The 20,967-nt window shown below is 43.4% G+C and overlaps 1 protein-coding gene across 2 annotated transcripts in view; it reads right to left on the reverse strand.

The window, feature by feature from the left end:
- cachd1 (cache domain containing 1) overlaps positions 1-20,967 on the reverse strand; it is a gene marked incomplete at its 5' end in the record, with an annotated part of 75,330 nt that overhangs the window by 39,770 nt on the left and 14,593 nt on the right. For both annotated transcript variants that reach the window (XM_079157253.1, XM_079157254.1), the window contains 2 exons: positions 2,482-2,630; positions 7,016-7,078. In XM_079157253.1, the coding sequence (XP_079013379.1) occupies positions 2,482-2,630; positions 7,016-7,078 (212 nt within the window). The remainder of the gene's footprint in view (positions 1-2,481; positions 2,631-7,015; positions 7,079-20,967) is intronic.

Genomic DNA, 20,967 nt, shown 5'->3' on the forward strand with positions numbered 1-20,967 from the left:
AATATCATTTTCCTTGCACAGTCCATTTGCAGCTTATCTCCTCCAGAACTACTGTTGGCTGAAATGAGACCATAAAATGCCATCTGGGCTGCTCCCAAGCACACTTCTCACTTTAACAACTCCATAGCAGTGGAACTGTTGAAATGAGCATCTGGAGATCGCATGTTAAAAATACAAACACACATAAACACACCGACTCTACGAGTCACATTTTCTATTTTCAGGTACAGCCTGTTGTTGAGACCGAGCAGTGATTAAAGCATACCGCCGGGCGCTAAGCACTGCCCTCGGTGGCCTCCCTGTGAAATGATAGCCTGCTAGCTTGACGGCTAAAAGACATGGACACCCTGTGAACCACCTGATCCCCCCTCTAAACTGGCTGACCTGACTGAGACCCCCAGAAGCAGCTGATGTCTGAAACTAATGAAGGACACTCTGAAGTGGAGTACTGAGCGATTCCCGATTCCGGCATTCATCCTGTTCAACCAGGAAACATGATATTAGTTTATTTTCTGTCTTCTTCAGCATTTGATGTCTGTATTAAGTAAGTTTGCCTTGTTAAGTTGCTTTGCAAACGAGATGCAACAAAGTCCCTTGAATGGATGCAAACCAGGGAAGTTGCAGCAATCTTCTGTCCATTTTTGTTTTTCAATGAAATTGTTTGAACAAAGCTGTATAGTGCTTGAACTTTAACTGTTTGCTGATGAGGTTTGAATATAAATATTTACAGCTGGATTTTTTTAGGCTAATACCAATACCTGTATTTAAGAGTTTCAAAAATCAACAGGCAACAAGCCAATATTCTTCTTTTTTCATGAAAAACACAACACACATAAACATCTCTGATGATGATATACTGATGATCAGGACATGTAAACAACAGGACATTATACAGTTGAACATAAAAGGTGAAGATAAACTTGTCAGTTCTCTCTAGTGGACAAACAAAGTACCAGTAACCCTGTTTCTGAATTATTTTAAGTACATCTTTGGCATTTCTATGGTTTCAGTTCTTCTTGCTTATCAGCAAACATATTCACAGACTCAGATTTATCCCCAATAAGCTGATATTGTCCAATACATTTGCAGCCCTAAACTTATTGGGATGGATCAACTAATTATTTTAAGAACAAAGATTTTGTTAGCATTCAAAAACTACAGTTCCCATTAGTTTGAGACATACGGTGGGAATATATCACAGCCTAATAATCTAACCTGAGAGGAGCTCGGCTCTCCAGCTGCTTCCTGATGCAGAGGGCTCAGGAAGAGAGAGCCAAAGTACTCTGCATACTGCTCCTTAAAGTCTCTCACCATCCTACATGAACCCAAAAAATAAAAAGCGAGAGAGCTTCGTGCCTTTTTCCTTCCCTGAGGAAGATCCTTTGAAGTTCAGGGTTCTGTCAGACTCAGCTTGGTATGTCCATGCCCCCCCCCCCCCCCAAACACCACCACCACCCATGTGACTCCCCCTGCATCATCTCGTCCTTCCTGCGGGGTCTTATATCATCTTTTTTTTCCATGATTCCTTGATGATTTTTAAACTGGGTTTAGAGCGCACATGTCTGGACATAAATAAAACATGTCTGCATGTGAACAACCGTTGAACGCATGTAACAGAATGTCATGTGCATGATTCGGCTACAGGTGGTGGACTGGCCCTGAGCCAGGCAGCCTCCTCTATGCACGAATGAAGAAAAGACAGGTGACCTTGCAGCCTCGCAAAAAACTTCAGAGAGAAATAACTGGTTACATCGGCTGATAAAGGGGAGGGAGATAGAGAGGGAGAGAGGGAGAGAAAGAAAGAGAGAGAGGATGATGGGTAGAGACAGCTGCTGCTCTGTAGATTAGAACTGAAAGCAGCTCTCAGCTTTGAACTTTGTTTTCGCCCGCTAGAGTTGGTGATTGGCTGAAAAGCTGGGTCTACAATGTAGGCTGGGGTCATTTTAAAATCTGAAATATTCAGCCTCACACTCAATTTCATAAAAATAGTTTGTTGGTCATGTGGGCACTCTTTTCAAAAAAGCCTTGTGGCTCATTTGTTCCCCAGACTATGTTTAAAAGGAACACGATGAAGATAATACAGAAATGTCCCTGATGCTGCGAAAACATTGCTGGGGAGAGGGACGTCTGGAATAACACTTAGCCTGCTGCCCCCGCGACCGGGCCTCGGATGAAAGCAGATGAAAATGGATAGATGGATGGTGAAATCAATAATCTACGTAATACGAGTTGATGCCAACACAGCCATCACATCACCAGGTCTCAAAAAGATACCACGTATCAGAGTGTGACAGTTGTGCTCAAGGCTGTAAATGATGGGATGCAATCCAAGATGATCATAACATGTTTAAACAAGAGAGAGATGGGGATTTGTGTGTGTGTGTGTGTGTGTGTGTGTGTGTGTGTGTGTGTGTGTGTGTGTGTGTGTGTGTGTGTGTGTGTGTGTGTGTGTGTGTGTGTGTGTGTGTGTGTGTTACTCACTCCATCATAGATGCAGGTATGGAGCAGCAGTCCTGTATCGCAGTGAGCGGAGAGGTGAGGTGAGCGGTGTACGAGGCCTCCACCACCTGCTTGTTCCGGTTCACCACGTCCAGGTAGCGGTTAAACTTTTCACGGATCTTTTTGGCCAACTGCACAGAGGAAACACAGACACATCAACAAGTCAGTGGTTAGTGGAGACACCTTTAGCTCACATTTATGTCTTGCTGGCTTCCATTCACTTTCATTCACACCGCAGAACGAGTGCCGTAAAGGCTGGAAAAGCAGCGCCGGTTAAAATAGAAAGCGCTCTGTAAAAATTTAATAATTCTCAATTATCTATCATTTAAGTTCAGGTTTCGGATACAACGGCGTCTAGGTCCGGACTCAGACCATGGTCCACCTATTAGTGACCCCTGATCTACAGGTAATACTATAATTATACACTGGTGCAGGCAAAGCACACAGTGCTGTCTTTGACTCTACAAACCTCACCACCCTAATGTTTTCCATGGATATATATAGATATACATGTTCCTCAAACACTAACTCTAGCTAGTGTGACTATAGACCTTTATATAGACTCCGTATTTTGCCTTTTTGTGAGCTGTGAGCTGCCAGAATTATGATCCAATAATTGAATGTGACACAAGAGGGAATCAACTTCTAGAGAACTCAGGGACAAAAGAAAAAGGGATGCACCTGAGCTTTGACCACATCAAAGTGACAGAATACGTCTGTGAATGAAGTTTCTTCATCAATAGTTCTGTTTAATTCCAAATATTTCTCATCAAGATATACGTGTGCATTGATGGCAACAATAAAGTCAAAAAATGGAACTAGAGATCATCTTGCGATGGGTTCACACCAGCGACGAGGGCATGAACGGGCCACTTTCCCATTAGGACACAGTCACAGACTCACAAGGTGAACCAGCACCGCTGTTGCGGCCAATAAAAATGGCAGTGGTCTGAATACTTCCCGAAGTCATTGTAAGTTACCCTCTCAGCCGTGTTGAACACAGAAAAGGGCTTATTTTCACAGTAACTGGAGCCCCTTTGTTCACATCCCATAATTACCAGTGCCTGCAAAAAGGCTGCGATTCAAGCCAGGAAACAAGGAAATGTACCGCGACCCACTGACCGCTTGTACACCTAATCAACCAGCCGCTATTCCTATTAGGGGTTTAACAGGGGCCTGAGGCACAGCCCACAATTACTCCTGCACCACCACATGGAGAACACACACACACACCAAAACACTAACATGTGCACTGCCACACACAGAAATGAATGTTAAACACACAAAACGCGGTCCTCCCCCACACACATGGCAATTAGCTGCAGTGAACTTTGTGTTAAAAAGGGGGAAAATGGGCCAGTGTTCAGCTGAGGAGTGTTTCCACAGCTGGGAGGAGAGAGCGAGAGAGACAGAGGGAGAAAGTATGACTCGACTTTTGACTTAAGAGAAACCAGAAACTTCGAGCCGTGCGAGTTAAAGCTAAAGTTACTGCCTGCCTCATTGCAGCCAAAGCAAACCTGCGCTCTGCAGATTAACCACACTCTCCAAAACACCGGGCTCCTCTCTCCGACCCGACCGAGCAGCTTTTCAGGGTTTACAGCACCCGGTGGGGTTGGTTGAGCCACAGAACTGGAGAGAGTAGAACGGGCGCACCCTGACGTCTCGGATTGGGAGTTTGGAGGTTTTGACGGCCGGCAATCAACCACAGTTACTGTCGTGGTGTTCATGGCAAGACTTTGGGGTGAGATGAATATAGGGATGAGTATAACAGGGACACCGGTCGAGTTCTGCACAACTAAGAAAGCGCACAGTAGAAACTTGACAGCACGTCTCGCTTCTCCTTCGATTAAGTGATTTTGTTATTGAATTGAGTTTATGTTAACTGTCAGAAAGGTTTGTTAAACTTCCACACTGCTGAGTTTGTTTCCTCCGCCGAATGTGATTTCTCAGCATGATTTGATAAAGTAAAGAAATGTCTTTTAAAACTAAAATGGAAAAAAAATACCATCATCAAATCTTAATGATACTAATAGGAGATGAATTGACCAGTTTTGAAAGAAAAGTTGTATTCCCACACGGTGCTATTTTGTGCAATAAACTATCAAATTAAGTATTACAGCAAAATAGCACAGACTGTTTATTGGATACCAGGCTGACGCTGTGGCTTGTTTGTTTAAATTGACCTTTAATTGGGAAAAAAGTGGCCTCACCTATAACTTCTATCCTCAAAGCAGGAATAAATTCAGTAAGCAGATAAAATGCTAAACACTACATGTCAGCAGAATGAAACATAGGTGATCTAATCAAAATCTCATTTGTCACTTGAATGGAACCATTGCTGGTTGTCCTTTTCCTACCATTTCTTAAATGTCACCTTGTGAAGGCTTCATCTACCCGAGCTGTGACAGTCGTCACTCTCCCTCAAACACAAAGATAGAGTAGTATACAGCAGTAGTAATGTGGGTACATTAATAAACTCAATAAACTTACTGGAACTGGTTGTGTTTCCAGTATTAAGTAGACCAACAACCGTTTTTTAAATATCTGTAGCTACGCTGTTAGGACTAAAAACACAGCTGGCTTCAACATTTCCTTTCCTGTGATTTGAGGAACTAAAGTATACAGCACCAGTCCTGCTGTATGTGAATATGGACAGATGGAAGTGTAGTACTTCTCAAAGAAACAAAGCATCCACTTTACAGAGCTATTGGCCCAAAAGCCTTAGTCATCTCTCTTTTAGAACTTATGTAAATATTAGATATTGTTTAAATATAATATTCATTTAACCAGTAAACGTCCTCACTAACATTAAAATGATCTTTCACAGGGTTGATCTGGTCAAGATAGCGGTTTAATTCTACATAATTAACACTTATTAGCAGGTGTATACCGTGTTGATCTGCCAGCTCAATATTTGGGTCCAACAGAGAAATATTTAAACAGATTGCATCAGCTTTACAGAGCCGGATCTTCATTACGTTTGTTGTTAAAACAACCCATTACTACGACACAGCATTGTGTGCATGAAAACATACCACAAATGTCAACTCTGACAGCAACATGTCAGTGAGTCAAACAATACACTAGACGGGAACAGACTCGAGTGAGGGAGAGGGAGGGCTTGTGTCATCAGAGGGGGGGGGGGGGGGGGATCTCTGAATAATGAATTTCCAGAAGAGAAACTCGTCTTAGAGGCCAGCGGCTCCCTCTCTGGAGCTCCTTGCCCTCCCTCCCTCTGCAGACCCACTCCTAATTGAGCCTCGCTTTTGGCCCATGGACACAACCCCCCCCCCCCCCCCCTCCTGCCCAGAGAGCAGAACTCGCAGGCCAACTATGTCAGAGCTGTCATCTGAATTAGTTGGCGTCTGCCTCAAGAGAGGTTTGCAGCTACAATGTATGGGCACTCTATAAGCTGTTGAACTATTCCAACACCGACGCAAAGTCAGTGCTGCTCAGGGGGGCCGGTGCTTATTCACACACACACACACACACACACACACACACACACACACACACACACACACACACACACACACACACACACACACACACACACACACACACACACACACACACACACACACACACGTTATGTCAATTTACAACGTGACACCCAGTAGTGTAGCTGAGGGTTTCTGTTTAGGGAAATGCTTTTAGACCTATTGTACGCACTAAGAGAGACTTGCACAACAGGTTCTGGTTATCGTGATGAGCTGTCAATAGCCCGGAAACACTACGGGGCTGTTTGAATACTAGTTTTTGTGCAGGTTGGCAAAGAAAACAGGCTACGTCTCCATTGAGAAGAAGAAGAAGACAATGCTCCAAGGCAAATTTGGAGCTGCCTCTGGAATAGTAAATAGGTGAGAGATGTTATATATTTCAAACGCATTGCATTGACACAGATGGATACCGTGATGCACACACAGAAACAAGGACACGGGGGAAATGCAAACAAACATCCACCTGTCTGTTCTTGCTGGTGGCTGTTTACCAGCCTGGTGTTGTTCACCGTCACTCTTCCAAGATCTCCGACGTACGAGTGGAAACACACACACAATAATGTTTGACTTGACGCCGGACACCAGAAATTCTGAGCAAGGTTTCTCAAATCTAGGTTCCAAAATGGCTCGCATACATTTTGACTTGTGGATTTGAGGTCATCAAAAAGATGCCCTTCTCTCTTTCAAGCCTTCATATTCTGTCTGACTGCAGCTGTGCACTCATATTGTGAGCAGAGAGAGAGAGAGAGAGAGAGAGAGAGAGAGAGAGAGAGAGACAGCTCACAGACACGTGGAGAAACAGACAGAGGACTTCAAAGCCAATGAGGCAGCAGCCGCAGAATTTTAATAAACCACCTTATTCCTCTGATGGCGAGTGTATGTGTGACTGGGAGCGTGTCTGTTTATTGCTGCTGATTTGAACGCCACACAAGACCAGAGACGGACACCATCCATGCACTATAAGGCAGGTAAACACACACACACACACATTCAGAGGAGAAGCCTTTGGTACTCACCTGCTGCACTTCTGTCTCTCCGTTTGATGTTTTCTCATTGTATGAAAACGAACTGAAAATCGTCTGTTGAGAGAAAGAAGCAGAGACGGTGATGTTAGATCAGGGGAGATGCAGAGGATTCGAATCCAGTAACTGAAAACCATCTCCTGAAGGAAGAGTATCGGCAGAGTTCCTTTATAGAAATAGATTTTTGCTGAGCAGACCCTTTTTGTTATCAACACTCTGTGATTACATCTGCAAAAAGTGTCGATGCAAAAGTTCTTTCCATGTAAAGAAAAAACCTACAAAATATTCAGGAGTATTAGGTATGTATTTCTTGCCATCTGTGTTAAGTAACCACATTACATAATACATGCATTGATGTATCTGATTAACTAAGCTTGCTTTGTTCAACAAAATAAGAGATTTTGCATTTCATCAAATAAACGTTAAGTTTAATATTCTGTCCCGTTACAAAACCATATGAACATATCTGGCACTTTCAACCTGTAATGGCATTGTCATGTAAACCAACGCTTTTGCTCATCGCACTCGTCATCACATTTCTGCCAGAATTGTGTGTTTTGGCACAGACAAAAGCTGTTTTGACAAGTTAAGGAAGCGAAGGTGTCAAGAGGTATGTGCACAAAGGTGACGCTGCAGTAAGTCGAAGGCAACTGCACTGAAGCCAACACGTTTGTCAGCACGAGGGACTAAACACCTTCAGAAATCTTCAGAAAGTCATTCAGAAAGCATTTATTATTCTAATAACATAGGGAAAATCATGTCATCTAATCATACTGCTGAATAAACTGGGTCACATGTAAATGAATGTGCAAAAACTAAGTACCAACAATCACAATATATACACATACACAACATCGTGGCATAACACGCAGGAAATAAAGTAAATGATTGCTGGCTTATGTATTTACATGTCGCCAGTATTGTGGATCGTGTAGTGTTACATTAGCACCTTAGAAAATATGATGTGATGAAGTAACTTCACAGACAGTCACCGTCTTGATTGGTAGGGAGACATTAGTACTGACGGATTTATCTGCTCACACAGGTGCATCTGGAGCCACTTTATTACTGCTCCAGAGAGATTGATGAACCTGGTTATTTGCCAAAGCAACCGACTCATAGACCCAGACAGTAATGCTCTGTCATTCACATCGGTTTCTAGGCCGGGGAGGAAAATGCGTCACCTGTCTGAAACTGGAGGTCAGCCAGAACACTCAATGAAGGTTTTCATTAGTCCCGAAACACAAGGTGAGGTTGAATTTCCCCCTCCACCTTCCAGTCTGAAACATTTTAATAGTCCCTGCTTTATATTGTTAATTGAAAAGGAAGCAGCGCGCTACATTAAGGCATGGAGAAAATGAGTCCTGGTGTGAGCCCAGACACACGCTGAGAGAGCTCCGGAGACCCATTTTAAGAGCTGCCTGAATCTCACACACACACACACACACACACACACACACACACACACACACACACACACACACACACACACACACACACACACACACACACACACACACACACACACACACACACACACACACACACACACACACACACACACACACACACACACACCTGAGTCCCAGCAGCTAAACATTTCCTCCTTTTCCTTCTTCCTCACACACTTCCCAAACACAGGCAGCAGTGCTATGAAGCAGCTACAAACAGAGTAAAACTAATGTTTGTGCTGAGGCGACAGGTTGGCAGGTGTTTCACCGTAAGCCGCCCCACAGCACACAAAGCCTTAAATCACATGGTTCCACACTGCAGCGATTTCCTGCTGCCTGTCTACACCTTTTGTTAGACACATTCCAGAGGACACCGATTACCCAGAATGCACCACATCCAACTAACCTGGAGCGGATTGACTATAGACTGTTATTGCCTAGCCATGGCTACCCTACAAACACTTCACTACAAAGCATGACAAAACATACCTACTGTTAAAGGGAATTGTGAGAAGTTCCTGTATGTCAGCCTTCAAAACATCAGAGGACTTACACCAGGATGCCTTAAAAATATTTTTAAAAGTGTCCACCTTTCAAAGAAATGTGACTTAATAGCACCATACTGAAAATAGTCCCGTAACTATGGATTATTGGTCTACAAAACATCAGAAAACTGTGGAAAATGTACATCATAATGTCATGGTCTTTTGTCTGAAGAGCAGGTTACTATAATGTAAGATGAGGAAAGGCAGCAACCAGAAAAAATGCTCTTAAATGAATAATCGTGTATCAAACAAGTTGCAGATCAAACAAGCACACCGAGATACAAAGATGCAGCAAAACAAATGCCTCTATACTGCAAAATCTCCTTACAATGCGCTCTTCATGGGCCATAATTCGGCCATCCAGTTAATGTATGTTCTGAAAATCCAATTATGTGGCATAGAAACAAGCTCAGTGTTAATTATCAATCCAAACTTTAACAAAGTGTTCACTTTTAATCCTGAATGTCCAAATGGTGTCAGCAGTCGTTTTCACTGTTTTTGGGCATATTGCTTTCAATCTATTGAGGTATCAGACTAACAGAGACGTGCTATACAAACAAGTTTCATTATGTTATCATTACACACACACACACACACACACACACACACACACACTACGCTTCACTACTGATGTATCTACAACGTTTAACACCAAGCCCAGACAGTCTACTGTCCCACACCCTTCTCAGTAGGAAAAAAAGAGAAAGTCCAAAGATGTGGAACTGTCAAATAAACACGAACAAGCTCACACAAACAGAGCTGCCACTACTTAGCAGGAGTCATGTGCCCTCAGAGCACTACCCTAACTAAAGAGAAGCTAAATTGACGGCTTCTTGTTTCCATAAAGCCAGCAACTCTGACAAAATTGAGAACAAATCCTGAAAAAAAGAAGAGAAAACTCCTGTTGTTGATTAGCCACAGGTTAGCTGTCTTTCCCCCAGTGCCTCGAGTGTTTGTTGTTGGAGCTGCTTTGCGGTTTTCACAGCTATGGAGCAGCCGGGGAGGAATGCTCAGCTCTGAAACCTGAGAGGCCTGAGGCTGCCTGGGCCACCGTGAGCCTGTGGCCTCCCCTGACCCACAATCAAACAGGGAAACGTACACAGACACATTCACACCAGCAGAAAGGCGCACACAGACAACTGCACGGCGTCTGGGGTGCACCCTGGCTTCCCTCCTCCGGGTACAGGGCTGGGCAGTATGGAACTAAATACATGATGAAGATGAGGAAGACCAACAACTATCCAAGGGATGTCCAGCACACAGGTAAATGTGGTACTGTCACTGTGTTTTAGTGTTCATTTCTTCAAAAACTTAACAAGAAAATAAATTCCAAACTAGCATTAGAATGATAGACGATAAACAAAATATATCACACGTTCATACATATATGTTCTCCATCTGTTTAACCATTTAGACAGATGGGAACAACCATATTTTCCTGAAGACGCTCCATCTTAAACAAACATCATTCTGAACCCTTTGCCTCATTAATCAAGCTGTGGAATAAAACCATTTTGTAGCCACAGCGTGTCGAGTGCACAGTCAGCAATCCGTTTGGATGACTAATGAATCAAAGTGACACACGAGTCGGCGTCGCTCTTCACAGCGTTCTGTCCAATGCCAAGTCCAAGGGAAGCGATGCGCGGCCCCACCGGTGGTGGGTTTGTTGGCGCTGCAATGCGCCAACAAACTCAAAGAGAGGCGAAGGCGAGCTTGGAAGCGTGGATGTGAACAGTCGTAGAGTTCAAATAAATAAAATCAGCTCTGCAAATGTGTTATGAGGAAGGAAACGCAGTCAACATGTTTGTCAGACCTCAAGGATACACACGATGCGTTTTGGGGAGTAACACCGAATGTAAACCGAACTTTTGTTTGTTTACAAGGAAACTCTGCAGGGCCCCCATTAAAATAAAACATTTAACTGGATCCAAAAACAGGCAGGTTTTTTTTCCAACACTAAGCTCACAAGAAATGCACTAAAACTCCTCGAAGTCCATTCATCACGGAGCCTTAAGGGCAGTTCTTAAATCCATCCCCCTTTGAGGTTAATCCTGACCACAGTCGAGTGGTTCACATGAATGACCAAACCTCAGTGGAAGCTCAAACTGCGGCTCACTGAGATAAACACTGAGTTGTACTACATTTGATATATGATGCCGGGTTATTGGTTGTTGCGTCTAATTCTGTTGCTCATATTTTAGAAGAACCCAGCTTTATCCAGACGTATAAACCGAACCTGCTCCTCTCTAGATTGCAACGTTGATTTGTTGCGTGCCACACAACAAACAAACTCTCCCCTTTATCATTTAGTTTCTCTTTCTTGGCTCCTCGTTGCACCCTGTTACAGCAGCTCAGCCATGGGAACCCTCCATGTATATGGCATCCATTTAATTGGCCCTGCCTATTCAGCTCCTCTGTCAGGCTCTCTTGGGGATGCTATAAACTACCCCAAGAGGGCTCTTCGCATTTAAAGAGACTCTTCTGTTCTTAGTGGGGCAGAGATTAAAATCCAGACAGATGACCGACGACACCAGCCCGAAGACTTTGAGTCGTTTGTGTTTGTTTTTAGAGGAAACACGTGGAGGAACAGGCACAGAGATGCAGGGCAAAAGAGAAGAACTGAAGGGGAATATGGAGCAGCCTGTGGGGAGGGGAAGGCAAGAGTGGGAAAGGAAAGGAAAAAGGAAGGCAGGGAAGAGGAAGTGGGAGCCGACAGCACTGGAAACACACCTTCAAAAGGTTAGAGTGGAGCCGCAAGCTACGCTAATTTAGAATGGGACTGGAGAGCGTGCACAAAAGAGAAAAAAAACCTTACCCACACACACACACACACACACGCACACACACATTGACTATCTTCAGGACTTGTTGATCAGTGGGCTACGGCGTATTTGTGAATACACTAGAGGGCAAAATGGGAACATGGGCATGCGTGTGAGGAAAGTCTAAGGTTGAGCTGTATGCTCTTTAATGGTTCCTTCTTTCTTTTTGGCTGGCTCGTAGTGGGCGGGACTTACCAATTAACCCAGTGGCTCAGGTGTGATAAGGCTTCTGGGTAGCAGCGTCCGTGGGGGACAGACCCAGACACCGGAGCCACTGTTAGCTTTCGCCCTGAGAACTTAAAGCCGATTACCTCCAGCTCAGTTTTTCGTTCAACAGCAAAAACTGACACAAGAACTCGTCTACTGGTTGCTGCCAGCCGGCCTTCTCTTTCGATGAAACACCACATTGTTTTAGGGAATGAACTTGCCCTGGTCATGTAAGAAACCAAACTAACAGTCAAGTCCAAGTGACTATGAGCCAATGTGCGGACTGTGAATGCGGGCTACGCACAGGCCTGGTGTACGCATGTGGAGCTCCTCGACTGCTTATCTGTCACTACAGGCTGCTTGTTGTAGGAAATGTCTTGAGCGTCTCGCACACATTTCACATGCACACACTAGGCTGCCGTATAGATGTTTTGGAGCCGGAGAGCCGGAGAGATTGGTTTCCATACAACTGACAGATAAAAGCCTAAAGCCCAAGGGAGAGTAACTGCTGCTTCCTCCATGCTGCTGGCATACAGCTCAGCCTCCCTCCTTCATTCGATGCTTTATCCCCCCCCTTGGCTTTTCCTCTCACCCTCCACCCCCCTCCCCCCCCCTGCCCCCAGCCAACTCTCCGCTCATTGCACTACAAAGAGCTGGAGCCGGGGATGCGGCATCAGAGCTTCGCCTCTGATGTGCATGTGTGCAATGTTTTTTTTTTCAACTAGACCCTTTGCCATGTCTCCATCCCATCTCGATTTTTTTTTTTTTGAACACTACAAAGCAGAGTCAGGAAACAGGCACCTGGGAGTGTTAAAACGAGGTGGAGGGAGAGAGAGAGAGAACACAGTTTCTGCATTTTCACAATACAACAATAAAAGTCGGAAATAATTGCACCTGCAATTTACAGCTCCATAACACAGAGCAGAACAACAGGAGAAAAGAGCATTTGTACTCATTCTTTGTTTTTAATATATCAGGATGAACCTAGTAAAATCAACTAGAAATGCTTTTTTTTTTTTTAAAGAATTCATTGTGTTTTCTATCAATTATAACTATGCCCAACACAACCTCAGCTCCGTTATAAACCAGATCACATATGCAACGTTCTGGTGAATCTTTGCACAAGCCTAAACATCGTTTCTCTTGGGTACGGTCACATCAGAAGGAAGCTAAGTTGATAAAACCTGGTGCCAAGAGATGAGAGCCAATCCAGCACCAGTAGGTAAGGCCTCACAGAGAACATACATGTGTTGTTCCTCTCTGTTGCTCACATGTATCAGTCATTGGACATAAAGCAGGTTTGTTGGCTTGGGTAGGTTGATTGGCATGTCTCTTCTTTAGAAAAAGTATTTTGACACACCTTCATATTTAACTATGAAGATAAGATTCTATGGAAAATAAACAGGTAATCAATTAGTTCTCATTAATTCAACAAATCTCACCAAATGCTTAAAGCACAACATATGGCCGGCAAATCCTGCTTTAGTGAGTATGGAATGAATGTGAATTCATCAATGCTGTGACTATGGCACCATAATAAAAGGAGGGGTTAAACCGGAGCAGACATGTGGCTCACTATAGTGACCATAGAGAACCCAAACCCTCGTTAATTAAGTGCGTCTCCATTACAACCCAGAGGAGCCGGTTCGCTAATTAAATGAGCGGCCGTCGGTGTCTGCCAACTGCTGCATTTAGAAGGTGCTGCGGGTCAATTTAATTTGCTTGAATCTAACTAACGGCGAACCTGAGGCAACGGCTCCAAAGCCCCGGCCCACACACTGCGTTAAGAGAGGGGAGTGCATGTTTGTGTGCAGCCTGCTTGTCAAAGGCTTGGAGCGCCACGGTTAGCTTTACTGCGCTCCATTTTCAATCATCTATACGTGTATTTGAGCGCTTGTGGATGTTCGTGTGCACGTGTGCAGCCACATGCGAAAATTATTCCTAGCTTTTATATCTTCATAAAAAAAACGTGATTGTCATAGCAATGTCACATAAAGCTGTAATGGATAAAACAGTTCTTTTTTAAAGGCTAAATCCCAGGCTGCACTGCTTCACAGAAGCACTGAATGATCGCACTCTGAGGCCTGACGTCTATTGGGAATCCCCCCACTTTCATACTTTTACTGCTCAACAGCTATTATTCTAATTCCAGTCACAGTACCACAGAGAAAGAAATTATGATTGGATCTTCTGTAAGATATCAGATAATGTGCTGCGATAATTTGAAATTCTTATGTAACCACATTTATTTGGTTTTCAATGTGCTCAATGGGCACTTTGGTGGAAAGTACTGCCAGATCTGTGAATTGCCTGGAAATCCTGAAAAAACAATTACAAATTGCCCTTAGTGCAAAAGCACTGGGAACCTTTTCAACATCCAAGTCCAGCACCGTGGACAAATATCACATTGACCACATATGATGACTTTTCAATGTGGACAGCTTATATAAAAAATACGTTTTCTAACTTTTTCCGCCAGAGTCGCTCATTCTATTTCTCGGTCATCCGCCCTCTTGAAGAGGCACGCAATTTTAAAGAAGAGCAGTAACTTGTACATTTAACAGCATTTACTTAACTTAGAACAACAATGTATCGATTATTATCTTCAGTACGTGCATAGAGCTGTCAGAAAAGGCATAAATGTTTGGAGAAATATTCCTTTATGGTGTAAACCATAGTTTAAGTTTGATACATATTTAACAGATGAGCACAAACACACACGTTCAATTAAATTACTGGATAATGGAAGTAAGATTTTTGGTATGAAATTCCAGTTGGCTTGTTGTGTATTAGGGTTTTAAATATTACTTTCATAATGGAGTACTCCAACGATACATTTATTTGATTATTATTTGGTCGATAAACCAAGGAAAATGTCCACCCCGACATCCTAAGAGTCATCAATTGTCTCTTTTTGTGTTCAAAAATAATAATTTCAAAACCCCAAAAATATACGGTGAACTATAATGTAAGACGAAGAAAAGCAGCAAATTCTCACATTCAAGAATGTGGAACTTTCTAATGTTTGGCATTTCTCTTGGCAGCTCTATTAAGTGTAGTTGGGTGTTGCATTTTTCGGGCCCTTGGTTCCACATACGTTTCTAAAATCAACTACTTTTAATATTTTTGTAAGTCATACTTATTGAGCTGACAAGCTTGAAAACCCCCAAAGTGACTGTGCTCTCAAATAAATGGTTCATCAAGCCACCTGTCTAAAAACACATCGGAACACCAATACGTTATTAAACGACAGCCAGGAAACATCTCATAGTACTACCACGCGTTACCAACTCCTAAAAGAGAGAAACCGAGACTTACACAAGTGTTTCAAACTCACATTCACAGATGCCATAGATATTATTCATGGAGTACAAAGACCTTTAACTGGACTTTATCTCACTCTGCCTGATTCAACCAGGGTCTCGTCCAGTCCAATGCAGTGGGAGGGTGAAGCCTGTCAGCTATCGGGGGCTGAGGTTCTGAAATAACAAGACCCCCTTTTGTCCAAACAGCATCGGGGCCAAGCGAGAGGGAGAGAGAGCGAGAGACACCACCATGCAGATCCTAACAACCTCCCCCCTACACCTACCCGAGAGGCTCTCGGTCTCAGCCTGGGATGTTTGCTCTCCCTCTCCACCAGACAGGATATAATGCTTTCCACATGTGAGAGAAAAATGGGAGGGAGGAGGGTGGAGGAGAGGGGAGAAGGGAGGAGAGGGGAGAACTGTGGAGAAGTGGGGCGGAAAAGAGAGAGGAGAGATAGCAGAGCCGTGGTAACAACCAAAGCCTCTTATTTGTATGCTATATCTGAACAACGATCACCACGATTCAGCCTTTATCTGGCAGTTAGTAATAAAGAGGCCGTGAAATCTGAGAGAAGTAGATATGATCTATCATGACTACTGGCATAGATCTAACACACACTTCAATTCATTTTGTTGATGCAACCAAACAACTTTTTGCAGCAAACTCTAAAAACATGTTGAAATAAGTAAGTAAATCCAGACTAAACATGATTAAAGAGGACCCACGCTGCAGACACTTTACCTTTTTGTGACATCAAACATACTTTGAGTATGTCTAGTGTCGCTCCATTTAGCCCTCACGCAGGACAAAGGACCGTAATGAACTATCTGAATTGAGGCCTGGCTGCAGTCCGAAAATAAGGCATTGAGAGAGATAATCTAGCAGCTTAGTGAGGGTAAATTAGGTTTCTTCCTTCTTTCTCTCTCACTCACCATCACACTGTGTACATTGAGAGAAGTAAGGGGAGTAAATGACAGGAGGCATACAGAGAGATATTAGCCGCTTTTCAATTGTCAAGCGAATTTGAAGCAAACTTTTTAAACGTCACAAAAAAAGAAGAAATGCAAATTAGCATTTCCACTAACTGGTTTGGAGCGAGTTAACTCGGCTACAGTGTAGTTTGGTCTGAAGTTGGCGCTATAGGCTACGCTTTACATAATCCGCCAGTAAACAGAGTAGAAGAAGTAGAGGTTGGGATCCAGAAACAAAAACGAGTCAGCATGGCCATCTAACCATCTACGAGAGATAAATGGAGTTGAAGTTTTAATCTAGTCAGCTGCTAATGTTCCATGTTGTCCAGAGATGGAGGTTAAGTGTTGGCATCCTTATGAGAATATCCAGGAAGACACAGACAGCAGAAACCGCTCATGCGAGTTAAATGCCAGCTAAGTCAGAATGTATTTGGCAAAAACAACTTTAGGGGATTGAATTCGAATGTTGACGTTTCCATGCAGCTTTTCTAATGCAATACTTCAAAATGCCAATAAAAGTACGTGAATGGAACCAAAATTGTGACAAAAACGCAAGGCTCGGAAAAAAAGTAGTGGTAGTGACAGATCCGGCTTTCTCCTCTTAGCCACAAACTAGACTCTGAGTGAATATATAAAGTGCATGTGGTAAGAGACTTTGTGTGCGGGTCATTACCTTAAAGTTTCCCCTACACAAGGCCCTTTGACGTTAAAGCAGTTGAGTCATTAAAACACGTCTGCAGGCCACAGCAACCATGAACTAATCAGGCTTTACTAATTAGAATAGTAAAACTCTATAAAACACACTTGATGCAAATCTCTCTCTCTATATCTCTATCTATCTATCTATCTATCTATCTATCTATAGTCTGAAAGCAGCAACACAAAGTGTGTAGATCAGTAGCTCCAGGCCAGCAGTGCATTATGGGAATAGCAACTTGCTGTTAAAGTGGAGCCAATGTGAAAACTTTCCAAAGACAGATCAAAGCTGCATACCTGAGCGCCTCCATTTAGCGGATAAAATCTAGTGAAAGAGGACGAAAGCAAAACCTCACACACTGCGGTCAAAGAAGGCAGACGCAGGAATGCAAGATAACGAGAAAACGCTGCGTCTTTATGGGGGCTTTTAAAAAGTTCCTCCCCATTAAAAAAAGGGACCATACGTGATGGTGTTCGTGTTCTCACAACATGGCAGGGACTGAAGGATGATGGTAGTTAAACCATGAACCAATCGATGCCGACTGAGTCCTGTGAATAGCTGGGGACTACGGTAATTTAGTCGAGTTCCAAGTACCGTGCTCATTTCATGGCCGACTTCATGAGTAGAATGCTAGTAAATGACTGTGTGGACCGGGGTTAAGGAGTTTATGAACTATAAAAAGAGTACTATACATTCCTTTAATTATCACTTGAGACCTATAGTGGGGTCACGTGCACGTTTACAGGGGATAGCCTTTGGTTAGGAATAGATAGTGACATGTTGCTTCGTATTTCTTGTATGCTGCTTCTAATTCAAAGAAAGCACGGACTGTCTGACACTTGAAAATCTCAATGACTCAAAATAAAATCTTTTCAGAATCGACAGATTCAACTGAGACATGACTGAAGCAAACAGGCGGCGCAGCAGTGGAAACGCTTAACCTCTGGGCCGGGCTTCAGCCACCTCAGGGGCCCCAACGCCAGCCTGCCGGCGGCCTCTGGCACCGCGAGTCCCAGTCACACCCTCATGATACACCCTGCCGGGGCCAAAACTTCATACCGGCTCCTCAGAGATGTCAAAGGGATCAGAAAAGGTGTGTGTGAAAGAACTGAGACTGATAAACTGTAAGCCAAGGGTCAAAGAAAACTCAGAAAGAGAAACAGAGACACACAGTTAAAAAAAAAAAAGGGGGGGGGGGGGGGCTCATCACACAGCGCCAATAAATTCAGAACTTTGATATATAGGCTTCCTGCCAAAAGAGCCCCGCTCTCAGCCAAGTGAGAGGATGTTCAGAGGGGGCGCCTGCACTGTCTGCACAAACTATCCTGGATTATCTTCACATTCCTGTGCTGTGGACTCATCCGTTAGGCTTTTACTTGCAGTTGACAAGCATCCCTATATGAACACAAGAGACACTAAAATCGCTAAAATGTTGTCATCTAATAATGAGAAAATAAGACAGTGTTCTTGAATATGTGCCATAAAAAAAAGGTGCTTTACGAGCCTTAAAATGAGAGGCAAGGAAAGTTACTGAGGAACTAAAGAGAAGAATAAGGACAGCAGAAATTGCCTAAACTGCTATAATGTGTGTGTATGTCTCAAGCAGGTGAATGTGAAGGAGCAGAAGAAAGAAAAAAAACAGACTAACAGAGGAACAGATCGGAGAGATGGGTCGAAGAGATAAAGACGGTAAAGGGCATAGGACAGAGAGAGGGGGGGGGGGGGGGGAATGTTCCCGGGGTGGTCCCCTTCTCAGGTTTCTGAGCACCATGTGAGATCATGTCTGGCCACTGTTATAAGGTCTCTCTACAGACGGGGCGCTTTGTTCTACTCCATGTATCCTTTGGGCAGTTACACGCACTGATTAATAGAGGCATGTGTCGCTCCGCAGAGAGGCTTACGCTATACGTACGACACCAGTTCTGCCTTTGCCAAGACAAACCAGTACAGCCTGGTCATGCTGAAACATGTGTTCACACCAGTAAACCGGAAACTAACCTTGTAGAGCCGTCTGGAAGAAAACGGGTCAAGCGTGGGTTGGCGCATGTTCGCCGTCATGGTTTGTGGGGTGAAAGCGGTGTTAGTTAGTCATACTCATATCTACAATGAATGCAGTCTAACACAGCACAGCGGTGCTCCAATACAGCCTCCTTTCATGAAGGTTATCATGTTCAGCGGCTGTTGAAACTGTTTTAGAGGTGTTGTTTCAACTGTGTGGACATTTTGGAGGCTGCAGCTTGTGGTGCTGTTGAACAGTGTTGCATTACACACTGTGGCGTTTCTAATATTTAGTCTACCCTTGTTGATATGAATGGGTTTAAATAGATAAAAGAAACACTTTTCAGAGCAATTCAACCACACTATAACTGTAGCTGCCTACAAACCCATAACATTGAATCGACAAGACAGATCAAACACTGAACATTAAGACCTTCGTGAAGGTTGAAATGATCGCATGAATGTTGTAGTGGAGTGCAGTAGTTTTAGATATGTGTACCTAACACACTGGAACGGGCTGATGTAGCATCCTGAGCATAACCATTTTAGTATGACGGCTTCCAGCTACCGAACCGATGCTTCATTATTTCAAATGATTCATCGCATAATTTCTTTAAAAGGGGATTTCGGGAAGAGACTCTCTTTGCACCTCAGTTTATCACGCTTTTCTATTTTTTTTTTTTACTCGATTTACCAAAATGTTAAAAATAGTCTGAGCAGAAAAATGCACTTCATCCCCGTGGCTCTGCTTTTGCTGTCTCAAAACATGAGCAGACGTTTCTTCAGATAGATCTAGCAGAAGTGAATTGTTTAAAAAAAAATGTCAACTGTCCCTACCTGTTAACCACCAGACAATATTATTAAACAATATCAGGCAATAGTCACATCTGATATTTCAGAGATTTCCGTTTGGCTAGTTTACAGGATAGTAAGTGATCTTACTGGCGACTAGTTTCGTCTGAAAATGCTGATTTTGCAGTTGCTATGTGACCGCAAGAAGTGCATCCTGCATGGTATGGCCCTTTGGTCAGTTCTGGTCCATTCACCATGTCACAAATCATGTTTACTAGTAGTAGTAGTAGCAGCAGCAGTAGTGGTATCCAGCCATGCAGATAGTTTAGAAGAACTGTAAGACAAAAAACTAAGTAGTAGTTCATCAGGGTAATCCAGAGACCTTGACATGTAAAGTGTTCATTTGTTCGTTTCTTCAACAGAAAACAGTACACATTGAGGTCTACTTAAGACTCCTTTGAGAGAAATGTTCATTACCCAGACATGTGATCAGTGCAACAGGTGCCAAAAACACATTCATTAAAGAATCACTTGAGGCGATTATTAATATAAAAATGTCATTACCGAGTAGAGCAATGCGCGCCAAAGCGTAACACGGTACAGCATAGCATTAATCTTCACGACATGAGATGATTAACTGGATGCAGGATTTGTGTTGGCTACTCAGTGTGCCAAAGGAGGCGACCTGGGAGCTGTCGTGAGGAAGGGAAACATCAGCCCATGCCTGGCTTCATAACAGAAATACATATACAAGCACATTAATGTCATATAGACACCGGTAAACGTGACACATTTACACAGATGCACCATGCACACAATGGCAAAGAACACCTCATATAACGTGACACGCTAAAATAATGTTTCATGTCTAACCTGTCTACATAGCCAATGCTCTGCACACACACACACACACACACACACACACACACACACACACACACACACACAAAAGGAGGACATGTTACAAGTTGTGACCCTGACTAGCAGCAGGAAACCACACACATAAAATAAACACATTAATACACAAACCTCCTTTTTTTCCCCTGTACTATCGTGCCGACGCAGTTGAGAAACTTACTAACACAATTTGGATCAGAAGCTATCTAAGAAGTCAGCAGAGAGTAGCGGAAGCAGCACTCCGATCTTTTACTTGAATA

This window comes from Pholis gunnellus (assembly GCF_910591455.1).
Source record: "Pholis gunnellus genome assembly, chromosome: 4".
Classification (NCBI taxonomy): domain Eukaryota; kingdom Metazoa; phylum Chordata; class Actinopteri; order Perciformes; family Pholidae; genus Pholis; species Pholis gunnellus.